Here is a 12,979-nt window from a genome sequence, read left to right as displayed (position 1 = left end):
AAAAATTACCTGAATTCTTAGGATTAAATAATCACTCAATGATGGAAATATTAATTCTTCTTTTGTTGAATTTGCAATTTTTCTAACTCTAATTGTTCCTCTCCAAGATGACACATCAAATATTTCCTCTTCATTTGAATTAAAATTTCTAATAATTGCAATAATTAAAACACTCTCATCATTAATTACCATATCTGAATATCCAAATTTACAAATATCATATATTTCATCATTTTTATTTATTATTTTTCCATAATTTGACAATTGAATTTCACAAATATCACCATCACGTATCATTCCAATTTCAATATGATGAAACCTCTTGGACATTTTAATTTTTTTATCATATTTTTGTGAAAATTTCAATAAAATCTGTAAATTAAAAATCAAATTAATACATATAATATTTACCCAGCTATTTAAAATCATACTCGAGATAAAACTTCTGCAATTTTTTCATGATCCTCTAAATCTGCCATTTTTTTTTTTTACAATAAATAATTTACAATAAACAATTATCCAACAATGAGTAAAACACAACTGACAAATTATTTTTATATAAAAAAATAAATAAACCAATCATATTGAATCATATTCAAATGAAAATCTAGCGTTAATAACTAAAACTAATTTGAATGAAAAAAAAAAAGAATGATTCTCAGTTGATAAAGTAGATATTTCCCATAACCACCGGTCAATAATTAAAGGGCTCAAACAGGGTTGTCAAGGGTTTTAAGGGCTAAAAATTACCGGAAACTATAAACGACGCATGACGATATTATTTGAGGGTGTTCTTCTAATTCTAGTGACGTAGAAAAACGTGATCTTGATTTTTGAGTGTTAACTTGTTTCTCGCGTCATCATAATCAACAAATTATTAAACATAATAAATCAACACAGTTATCAATTAAACAATCATATTAATTTACACAACAATAATAAAATAATAATAATTTATTTATTTATAAATAAAGTGTTGAATGACAGGTGACGAGGAAAAGTGTTCGCCTAACCTCCAGGCACCTCAAATGCGTAAAATACGTCACCGGTATGTTATTCAATTTATTTATCAATTTTTAATTTAATTTAATTTATTTATCACAATTATTCATAATCATTATCTCATACTGGTTTTTTATGTCATATATTTATTTACTATTATTATTATTATTTTTTATATGCAATTATATAGAGTTGCGCGTGTTTTTTGTTTGGAATTGTACTGCGCATGGGTAACAAAATAAACTAACCAATAGGAGCCTTTTTTTTGTCGCGTGACATTCATTTTTAACCAATCAGCATTATTATTTGGCCTTGATTACGTATACATAACACGTTGTCGACGTGTTTCAATTTTTGTTGTTGTTGTTATTATTTATTTTTTTTTTTTCTAAATTAAATTATAATAAAAAGAGTAATTATGAATTTTTTTTTTCATTTTTATCAGCTGTTAAAATTATTCTAGTGTTTTTTTTTTTATTTATTTTTTTATTTTGGTTTTGGAGTTATTTTTTAATCACGAATGACGCACGTGGTTCATTATTGGCATTTAAAAATCGAATGATATTGCATATCATTTAACTTTATCATTTGTTTTATTTTATTTTTAACTGAGATTTGTGGTAGTAACTTTGACTATTTTTTTTTTTTGTTATTAAAATAAATTATATAATTTTTTATTAAAATTTTAAGACGTAAATAAATAAATTTTGCCAGATGAATTTTAAATATTTTTAATTTGCATAATAGAAATTAGTCAAGGTTAAAATTGATAACATGTCAAGTTTAATTTTTATTTACCATTGATAAAAAAATATAATAATAATCAATTTTTGTATAATAGAAAAAAGTATTTTTTTAAATAAATATATTTTGCATTGATTGCAAATTACTATCTGCAGTCTAGAAATGTGTATTTTTTTTTTTTTTTTATGAATATTTATTTGTACGTTGTTTATTTTAGAAATAAAAAAAAAATTTGTTTACTTGATTGGTTAGAAAACTGATAAAGAATTATTTTTAAAAAAATAAAAAATAGTTGATCGTACGATTGAATGTAACAAGTAATATAAAAATCGTCACCAATCGGCATTCGGTCGAGTTTCGACCCCTGAACCATTTTCCGGAGTATCATCATCAGACGGGCCTCATTCAGTCTGTTGTCGTCAATCGTCAAATGCCCACGGTTTTTGACATAAACTATTTTAAAATAAATTAAATAAAATTATCCATTTTTTATTTATTTTTAAATTGAAATTTATTATAACAAAATGGATATTTATTGAGTGAAGGTGTTAATAATAATCATTGAATAAAAAAAATTTTTAAATTATTTAAATTAATAAATATCATCGTCAGCATGTTTCGTGGACTGCTCAATTTCATCGCTGGTATAACCAAAAGCACAGTGCAGTTATAGTTGCAAAAATAAAAAATTTATTTAATAATTAAATAATTATTTTTTTGTTTTTTTAAATCAAAACTTTGGTAGTGAATTTAAACAACAAGCTAATAAATGATTTTATTTTTTTTATTTTTTATTTTTTATTTTTAATTGTTAAAATTAATTTTAAAAAACTATTGGAAATTTTATTTAAATTATTATTCTTTTATTTTGTATAAATTACAAAAAAAAATTATTAATATTTATTTTTTTTTTTTAATTATTACAAGTGCAACTATAACTGCATTAAATAATTTTATTTTTAATTTTTTATTAATGCTTTAAAAAAATTCACTGTGATGTTTTAATTATTGTCATCAAAAAAAAAAAATAAAAAAAAAATGATTACTCGTTATTTGAAGAATTTTAAATTTAAATTTTTGCTTTGTTGATAAAATTTATTAATAATTTATCAGTGGTTTTAAAAAGAGTTAAATAATATTTTCTCAGTGAAGGCTTGAAGAGTAAAGTACAACACTGTTATTGATGCTATCATTAAAAATTAAAAACAAACAAATTTATTTTTATAATTATTAATCTAAAGGTTTCATGATACAATTTACGTACTTAATTTTTTTTTTATTTATTAAATTTTGATCGGGAACTAAGTCCATCAATTCATAAATTTCATACATTTGATTAACACGTTTTGTCCTCGTGACCTCTGCATGTTGTCTACAACATTTAAAATATAAAGGTGCTCCCAATTCATTCAACAGTTGTTTTTACAACTCATTCAGTAATTAACATTTTAATTTTTTTTTTCTTCAAGTTTATAAATTAAATATTATTCCATTTTTAAATTTAAAAAAAAAACAACAGCTTCCTGCATGTTTGCTGCATAAAAAAAAAATATAAAAATACAAATTAATATTCAAGTTTGATCACTCATGGCTTTTTTAAAAACGAACAAAAATTAACAAAACATCTGCATGAAAAAATAAAACTTTTCATTGGGTTTCTACTTTTTGTGAATTTTTTTTTGAATAATAATTGAATGTAAATGATTGTGAAGAGGACATACTGGCATTAAATAATAACTGGAAGACATAGATCATTTATGATAATCATCAATTGAACAAAAAAAAAAAACCACCTAAAATTTTGAAGGTAACGACAACAACCACAACAACAGCAGCAACAACAACAGCAACTTGTCAAACGAGGAAAATAAAGAAATTTTAATTGAAGAAATTGTTATTGATAAAAAAGAGGATAATCAATTGGAAATAAGCAGGATGTCTGAGGCACCAGTGAGTTTTGTGGTTGGTGTACCAGATACAAGTGAGGATTTAGAAGTTGAAGATTCATTTCCTGGTGATAATGACTCCAATGATTTTAGTCAACTTCAACCACCTGGAACTCTTCTTCCTGGATTGATGGAACGTCGAAAACGCCTCAGGTGAAAGAGCGATATTATTTTTTTTCATTTAAATTTTAATTTTATTTAAAAAAAAATATTATTTATTTATTATTTTACAGAATTAAATTATTTATACGTTTTTTATAAATTAAATAATTTTAATACAATATTTTACATTTTATTTAATTATCATTTTTAAATTTAAAGAAAATTTATTTTAAAAATCAAGATCAAGGATTTTCTAAAGACAAACTTGGTTTTTTTTTTTTTTTATTTAGACAAAGTATTTGTCTGTATATTTTTCTGGATGTATCATTATGAAAATAATGAGCCAGTAGACAATTCATTTTGATTGGCTCTTACAAGTCAGGCGGTATGTCGACTGATCCACAAAATACATTCTTCTCTTTGGCCTGTTTAAATAACTTAATCTCAAAAAAAAAAAAAACTATACACTAAAAATCATTAACAAATATAATTATTATATTTTTAATCATCTAAAATATATTTATTAATAATTATTCTAATTGTTAATAATTATTTAAACAACAAAAATTAATAATAAAAAAATTTTTATTTAAATTTAAAAAAGAACAAATTTTACATTATTTATTTATAATTGATTGATTATTTTTTGTTGACAACATGTTCTTATCATTATCATGCAATTATTATTATTTTTTCCTGCAACGTGTTGAAGCCACGTGTTAAAATTACACCTGTTTAAAAACATCAACTTTCATACACAACAGCAATTAAGAAGAGTAGTGGGGAATTTTGTTGTACAACTGGAAATAAATATTCACCTCTTCCATAATATTTTAAAACCAGTATTGTCTGATCATTCGACTTGTTAACGTCAAATATATACACAATAATATACTTGATGAACCAGGAAAAAAGTGGATAATTTTTATCAAGAAAAAGGTGTAGCCAAAAGTGGTGTTAAAGCAATTTGAAATTTAAAAAAAATTAAAATAATGAAACGAATGAAAAGATTTGTATTAGTTCAACGTGATGAAAAGGATCCAATGTGGAAAAGTTCTGATAATTTACTTGCTGGTCCAAGTAGACCAATATTTGAAGATGGTATTGATATCATTGAAAATCAACCATCATCAAATGAAAATAATTTTAATAAAATATCATCAACATCACTGACTGTACCATCAACAACTGGCCTAACGTAATTAAATTATTATTGACAAAATGACAAATTAATTTGTCTATCAAACAAACTATCAATTATTTATTGTATAATCATTTTTTTTTTTTTAAATAATTAAAATAATTAACGAGGAAATATATTTAATCCTTGAATAATTTTTTCAGTTTATCATTGGTTCTTTACTTTAACAGTTGTTTTTATTATTAAAATTTTGATATAAAAATTTCAACAAAACAGTGAGATGATAATATAATTTGATATTTACTTTTCTAATTAATTATCAATTAAAATTAGTAAATTATTTACGTTTTTGATGCATTAATCATTGATGTTTTTAATTACCTGGACTTGGATAAAATGATACATGAATTTCCGGTGTATAAATGCGTTGTAGATCAAAGTCCACTTGTCCATAAAATAGAAAATTTAATTTAACAAAAACAACAACAACAACAAATCAAATTTAATCAAGATGTTGAAATAAATAAATACAATTAAATAATTAAATGAGTTATAATTGTAATTATAATTTAACAAAAAAAAAAATATAATTTATTGTGAAATATTTCATCTAGAAACTTGCAAGTTACTTTCACTATTACTATCCAGATATTTTCATTGACTTTTGAAGAGTCAAAGTCCACTGAATGACAACACAACTTTCCCCTTTCTATTGATTACAAAATTTTCAAAAAAAAATATTCATAATATATAAACAAAATAAATATATTAATACATTGTTATGTTTTTTTTTTTTTGATTGATGTTTTAGGCCCAGCATGTCGCAGGGCACGGTGATGATATTGGCGCAAAATCAAGGTCAAGAAAAAGACTTTACTGTAGCAACACCTGAAGAATTTGTACATCGTTTTTCTGGTACCAAAGTTATCAACAAGGTAATCATCAAAAATGATTTCTCCTTTTCCTTGTTTTAATTTGCAATTCAAAGTTTTTTTTTTTTTCATTCATTCACCTTGTACTCTGATCCCATGTTATTTAAAATTGTCATTAACAAAATATTCAAATATAAAATGAATAATTAATGGATAATTTTTTGTTTTCAGGTACTTATTGCAAATAATGGTATTGCTGCAGTAAAATGTATGCGTTCAATACGTCGTTGGTCATATGAAATGTTTAAAAATGAACGTTCAATACGTTTTGTTGTAATGGTAACACCAGAAGATTTAAAAGCAAATGCTGAATATATTAAAATGGCTGATCAATATGTACCAGTACCAGGTGGAACAAATAATAATAATTATGCAAATGTTGAGCTGATTGTTGACATTGCATTACGTACACAGGTACAAGCTGTATGGGCTGGTTGGGGACATGCATCAGAAAATCCAAAATTACCAGAATTATTACATAAACATGATGTATCATTTATTGGACCATCTGAACGTGCAATGTGGGCATTGGGTGATAAAATAGCATCATCAATTGTTGCACAAACAGCAGATGTACCAACATTACCATGGTCTGGTTCAGAATTAAAAGCTCAATATTCTGGTAAAAAAATAAAAATATCATCTGATTTATTTCGTAAAGGTTGTGTATCAACAGTTGAAGAATGTATTGCTGCAGCAAATAAAATTGGTTTTCCAATAATGGTTAAAGCATCTGAGGGTGGTGGTGGTAAAGGTATACGTAAAGTTGAAAATGTTGAAGAATTACCAACATTATTTCGTCAAGTACAAACAGAAGTACCTGGTTCACCAATATTTATTATGAAATTAGCTAAATGTGCACGTCATCTTGAGGTACAATTACTTGCTGATAATTATGGTAATGCAATATCATTATTTGGACGTGATTGTTCAATTCAACGTAGACATCAAAAAATTATTGAAGAAGCACCAGCTGTTATTGCTAAACCAGAAATATTTGAAGAAATGGAAAAAGCAGCAGTACGTTTAGCTAAAATGGTTGGTTATGTATCAGCTGGTACTGTTGAATATTTATATGATCCATCTGGTAAATATTATTTTCTTGAATTAAATCCAAGATTACAAGTTGAACATCCATGTACAGAAATGGTATCAGATGTTAATTTACCAGCAGCACAATTACAAATTGCAATGGGTTTACCATTAAATCATATAAAAGATATACGTTTATTATATGGTGAATCACCATGGGGTAATTCAGTAATTGATTTTGATCAACCACAACATAAACCACAACCATGGGGACATGTTATTGCTGCTAGAATAACATCTGAAAATCCAGATGAAGGTTTTAAACCAAGTTCAGGAACAGTACAAGAATTAAATTTTCGTTCATCTAAAAATGTATGGGGTTATTTTTCAGTTGGTGCATCTGGTGGTCTTCATGAATTTGCTGATTCACAATTTGGTCATTGTTTTTCATGGGGTGAAGATCGTTCACAAGCACGTGAAAATTTAGTTATTGCACTTAAAGAATTAAGTATACGTGGTGATTTTCGTACAACTGTTGAATATTTAATAACATTATTAGAAACAGATTGTTTTTTAACAAATAATATTGATACAGCATGGTTAGATGCGCTAATTGCTGAACGTGTTAAATCAGATAAACCAGATGTATTATTAGCAGTAACATGTGGTGCATTACATATTGCTGATTGTACAATATCAGCAGCATTTAATGGTTTTCAAACAGCTATGGAAAAAGGACAAATACAAGCTGGTAATGATTTAAATAATGTTGTTGATGTTGAACTTATTAATAATGGATGGAAATATAAAGTACAAGCAACAAAATGTGGTCCAAATTCATATTTTTTAATAATGAATGGTGCATATAAAGAAATTGAAGTACATAGATTATCTGATAGTGGTTTATTAATATCACTTGATGGTGCTAGTTTTACAACATATATGAGAGAAGAAGTTGATCGTTATAGAATTGTTATTGGTAATCAAACATGTATATTTGAAAAAGATAATGATCCATCATTATTACGTGCACCAACAGCTGGTAAATTAGTTAGTTTTTTAGTTGAAGATGGTGGTCATGTTGATGCTGGACAAGCATATGCTGAAATTGAAGTTATGAAAATGGTTATGACAATAACAGCTAGTGAATCTGGTAGTGTATTTTATGTTAAACGTCCTGGTGCTGTACTTGAAGCTGGTGTATTAATTGCACATTTAGAACTTGATGATCCATCACTTGTTACAAGAGCACAAGAATATACTGGACAATTTCCACCACCAATATCATCAGCAGTACCAGAAAAGTTAAATGCTTTACATCAAAAATATCGTGCTGCATTAGAAAATACATTGGCTGGTTATTGTCTACCAGATCCATATCATTTACCAAGATTACGTGAATTAATTGAAAAATTCATGGGTTCATTACGTGATCCAAGTTTACCACTACTTGAATTACAAGAAGTTATATCAACAATATCTGGTAGAATACCAATATCTGTTGAAAAAAAAATACGTAAATTAATGACACTTTATGAGAGAAATATAACATCTGTATTAGCACAATTTCCAAGTCAACAAATTGCTGCTGTTATTGATGGACATGCAGCAACATTATCAAAACGTTCTGATCGTGATGTATTCTTTTTAACAACTGATGCTATTGTTAGATTAGTACAAAGATACAGAAATGGCATTAGAGGTAGAATGAAAACAGCTGTACATGAATTATTACGTCAATATTATATTGTTGAAAGTCAATTTCAACAGGGACACTATGATAAATGTGTATCAGCATTAATACAATTACACAAAGATGATATGGCCATGGTTACAAATACAATATTCAGTCATAATAATGTTACTAAAAAAAATATATTAGTTACAATGTTGATTGATCATTTATGGGCAAATGAACCTGGTTTAACTGATGAACTTGCAACATCATTAACTGAATTAACATCATTAAATCGTTCTGAACATAGTAGAGTTGCTTTACGTGCACGTCAAGTGTTAATTGCAGCACATCAACCAGCATATGAACTACGTCATAATCAAATGGAATCAATATTTTTATCTGCCGTTGATATGTATGGTCATGATTTTCATCCTGAAAATTTACAAAAATTAATATTATCAGAAACATCAATATTTGATATATTACATGATTTTTTTTATCATACAAATCGTGCTGTTTGTAATGCAGCACTTGAAGTTTATGTTAGACGTGCATATATTAGTTATGAATTAACATGTTTACAACATTTAGAATTATCTGGTGAAATACCATTAATATATTATCAATTTTTATTACCAAATAATCATCCAAATAGACAAACATCATCAACAATAAATCATCGTACTGGTGCAATGGCTGCATTTCAAAATTTAGAACAATTTAGTCAATATTCAGATGAAGTTTTAGATTTACTTGAAGATTTATCATCACCAAATTCAGTATCAGCAAGAGTTCTAGAAGCTGTTGATGCTGCTGGTAATAGTGAATCACGTCATAGTACATCAATAAATGTATCATTTAGTACATCAACAAATACAAATGAACCAGCTGGTGGTGTACAAGTTGATTTAAATGAAAAAAAATTAAGTGAACCAGTACATTGTTTAAGTATTGCTGTACAAGATAATGGTAATCAAGATGATTCAACAATGGCACGTTTATTTGGTGATTGGTGTTCACAAAATAAAGATGAACTAGTATCACGTGGTATAAGACGTGTTACATTTGCTGCTCTACAAAAACGTCAATTTCCAAAATTCTTTACGTTTCGTCAAAGAGATGGTTTTATTGAGGATAAAATATATCGTCATTTGGAGCCTGGTTGTGCATTTCAACTTGAATTAAATCGTATGAAAACATATGATCTTGAGGCATTACCAACGTCAAATCAAAAAATGCATTTGTATCTTGGACAAGCTAAAGTACCAAAAGGACAACAAATAACTGATTACAGATTTTTCATACGTTCAATAATACGTCATTCTGATTTAATAACAAAAGAAGCTAGTTTTGATTATTTACATAATGAAGGTGAACGTGTATTACTTGAAGCAATGGATGAATTGGAAGTTGCATTTTCTCATCCATTAGCTAAACGTACTGATTGTAATCATATATTTTTAAATTTTGTACCAACAGTTATAATGGATTTAGCTAGAATTGAAGAAAGTGTTACAAGTATGGTACTAAGATATGGACCAAGATTATGGAAATTACGTGTACGTACAGCTGAAATTAAAATGACAATACGTACATCACCAGGTAAATCAACTCATAATGTACGTCTTTGTATTGCAAATGACAGTGGTTATAGTATTGATTTACATTTATATACAGAAGTTATTGATCCAAAAACTGGTATTATTAGATTTGAATCATATTGTGGTGGTGGTACAACAACATCATCACGTATTGGTCCAATGCATGGTTTACCAATATTAACACCATATTTAACTAAAGATTATTTACAAGCTAAAAGATTTCAAGCACAAAGTGCTGGTACAACATATGTTTATGATTTACCAGATATGTTTCGTCAACAAATTGAAAAATCATGGATTAAATATATTGAAGATAGACCACAGTTATTAAATGATAATAAAAATATAATACCAAGTCCATTAATTGAATATATTGAATTAGTACTTGATGATAATGATAATTTAATTGAACAAAAACGTTTACCTGGTGAAAATAATATTGGTATGGTTGCATGGCGTATGACATTATACACACCAGAATATCCAGATGGACGTGATATAATATTAATTGCAAATGATATAACATATCTTATTGGTTCATTTGGTATGAAAGAAGATATTGTATTTTGTCGTGCAAGTGAATTAGCACGTGAAAAACGTATACCAAGAATATATTTTTCAGCAAATGCTGGTGCACGTATTGGTCTTGCTGAAGAAGTTAAAGCACTATTTCGTATATGTTGGGAAGATGCAAATATACCAGAAAAAGGATTTAAATATATTTATTTAACACCAGATGATTATGCAAGACTTGCACCATATAATTCAATAAAAGCTGTATTAATTGAAGATTGTGGTGAATCAAGATATAAAATAACAGATATTATTGGTAAAGATGATGGTTTAGGTGTTGAAAATTTAAAATATGCTGGTATGATTGCTGGTGAAACATCAAAAGCATATGATGATATTGTTACAATATCAATAGCATCATGTCGTGCTATTGGTATTGGTTCATATTTATTACGTTTAGGACAACGTGTTATACAAATTGAAAATTCACATATTATTTTAACTGGTTATCGTGCATTAAATGCTGTACTTGGACGTGAAGTATATGCATCAAATAATCAACTTGGTGGTATACAAATAATGTATCATAATGGTATATCACATACAACAGCACCACGTGATTTAGATGGTATTGCAACTGTATTACGTTGGATATCAATGGTACCAAAACATAAAGGTTATTCATTACCAATAATAATACCATCTGATCCAGTTGATCGTGAAATTGGATTTTTACCAACAAAAACACCATATGATCCACGTTTTATGCTTGATGGACGTATGCTTGATGATAATACATTTGAATCTGGTTTTTTTGATGCTGGTACATGGGAAGAAATAATGCGTCCATGGGCACAAACAGTTGTTACTGGACGTGCTAGATTAGGTGGTATACCATGTGGTATTGTTGCTGTTGAAACACGTACTGTTGAATTTCAATTTCCAGCTGATCCAGCAAATTTAGATTCAGAAGCTAAAACAGTATCACAAGCTGGACAAGTATGGTTTCCAGATTCAGCATTTAAAACAGCACAAGCTATTAAAGATTTTGCTAGAGAAGAATTACCATTATTTATATTTGCAAATTGGCGTGGTTTTTCTGGTGGTATGAAAGATATGTATGAACAAATTATGAAATTTGGTGCATATATTGTTGATGGTTTACGTGAATATACACGTCCTGTATTTATATATATACCACCAAATGGTGAATTACGTGGTGGAGCATGGGCTGTTGTTGATACAACAATTAATCCAAGACATATGGAAATGTTTGCTGATACAACAAGTCGTGGTGGTGTACTTGAACCAGAGGGAATTGTTGAAATTAAATTTCGTAAAAAAGATATTATTAAAACAATTCATCGTGTTGATAATGAAATTATTAAATTAAAAGAAAAAATAACAGCTGGTATTAGTCCAGAGGATAAATCAATTATTGAAGCTGAAATTAAAACACGTGAAAATATATTAACACCAATGTATCATCAAGTTGCTGTACATTTTTCTGATCTTCATGATACACCAGAAAGAATGTTAGAAAAAAATACAATTCATGATATAATACCATGGAAAATGGCTAGAAAATCATTATATTGGAGATTACGTAGACGTTTATTAGAAGAAGAATTGAGACGTGAAATACTTGAAACACAACCAAGTCTTGATGTTAGACAAGTTGATGCAATGTTAAGAAGATGGTTTGTTGAAGATAAAGGAACAACTGAATCATATCTTTGGGAACAAGATGAAGCTGTTGTACAATGGTTAGAAGAACAACGTAATAATGAAAATAGTGTTGTTATTAGAAATATTGATTGTGTTAAAAAAGATGCTGTTGTAACACATGTTAAAGATGCACTAGAAAAATGTCCAGATGTTAGATTAGATGCTGCTCTTGAAATTGCACACAGACTTCAACCATCTGAAAGAGCTGAACTTATGAGAACACTTGTACAACTTGATTCATCAAATCAAGAACATCACAATGATTCCAGTGGTTCATCATAAATTTAGTTGAATTCAATATTTCTATTTTTTATTACTATTATTATTATTAGAAAATCAACTTATACATTCTTTAGATTTTTTTTTTCTTTTTCAAAAAACAATCAATGAAATATTTGTTGTTAAAAATTAACAAATAATTTATGTAGAAAAATAAATACAACAATATTTTCTCTGTATAAATTTTAAATGTATTTTTTTTATTTTTATCACAATTTATTTCAATTTTCATATTGATTTAATTTATTTTACATATGACAATACAAATTATCATGACAGTT

At 27.1% G+C, this 12,979-nt stretch overlaps 1 protein-coding gene across 6 annotated transcripts; it reads left to right on the top strand.

Annotated features, from left to right (window-relative positions):
• The first annotated feature begins 800 nt into the window (after positions 1-800).
• Positions 801-12,883, top strand: LOC122858755 (acetyl-CoA carboxylase). Of its 6 annotated transcripts, none has more exons than XM_044161873.1 (4): positions 948-1,048; positions 3,554-3,845; positions 5,747-5,870; positions 6,039-12,883. In XM_044161873.1, exons 2-4 carry the CDS (start codon positions 3,682-3,684, stop codon positions 12,699-12,701), a joined length of 6,951 nt encoding a protein of 2,316 aa, XP_044017808.1. In that variant the 5' UTR covers positions 948-1,048; positions 3,554-3,681; the 3' UTR covers positions 12,702-12,883. The 6 variants fall into 6 exon arrangements, with proteins under 6 accessions (XP_044017810.1, XP_044017808.1, XP_044017805.1 ...); XM_044161870.1 differs by lacking the exon at positions 948-1,048 and adding an exon at positions 2,154-2,390; XM_044161872.1 differs by lacking the exon at positions 948-1,048 and adding an exon at positions 2,159-2,291 and having other exon boundaries at positions 3,459-3,845.
• The last annotated feature ends 96 nt before the right edge of the window (positions 12,884-12,979 follow it).

Source organism: Aphidius gifuensis, linkage group LG6 (genome assembly GCF_014905175.1).
Source record: "Aphidius gifuensis isolate YNYX2018 linkage group LG6, ASM1490517v1, whole genome shotgun sequence".
Taxonomy (NCBI): domain Eukaryota; kingdom Metazoa; phylum Arthropoda; class Insecta; order Hymenoptera; family Braconidae; genus Aphidius; species Aphidius gifuensis.
The sequence above is the reverse complement of the archived record's forward strand: the minus strand, read 5'-3'. Positions and strand labels throughout refer to the sequence as shown.

What these genes read in the sequence shown, in the direction of transcription:
- LOC122858755 (XM_044161870.1), top strand. Translation starts at nt 2,360, where the DNA reads ATGTTTCGTGGACTGCTCAATTTCATCGCTG. An exon ending in ACTGCTCAATTTCATCGCTG is followed by an intron (nt 2,391 to 3,553) that starts GTATAACCAAAA and finishes AAAATTTTGAAG; the next exon opens with GTAACGACAACAACCACAAC. An exon ending in GTACCAAAGTTATCAACAAG is followed by an intron (nt 5,871 to 6,038) that starts GTAATCATCAAA and finishes TTTTGTTTTCAG; the next exon opens with GTACTTATTGCAAATAATGG.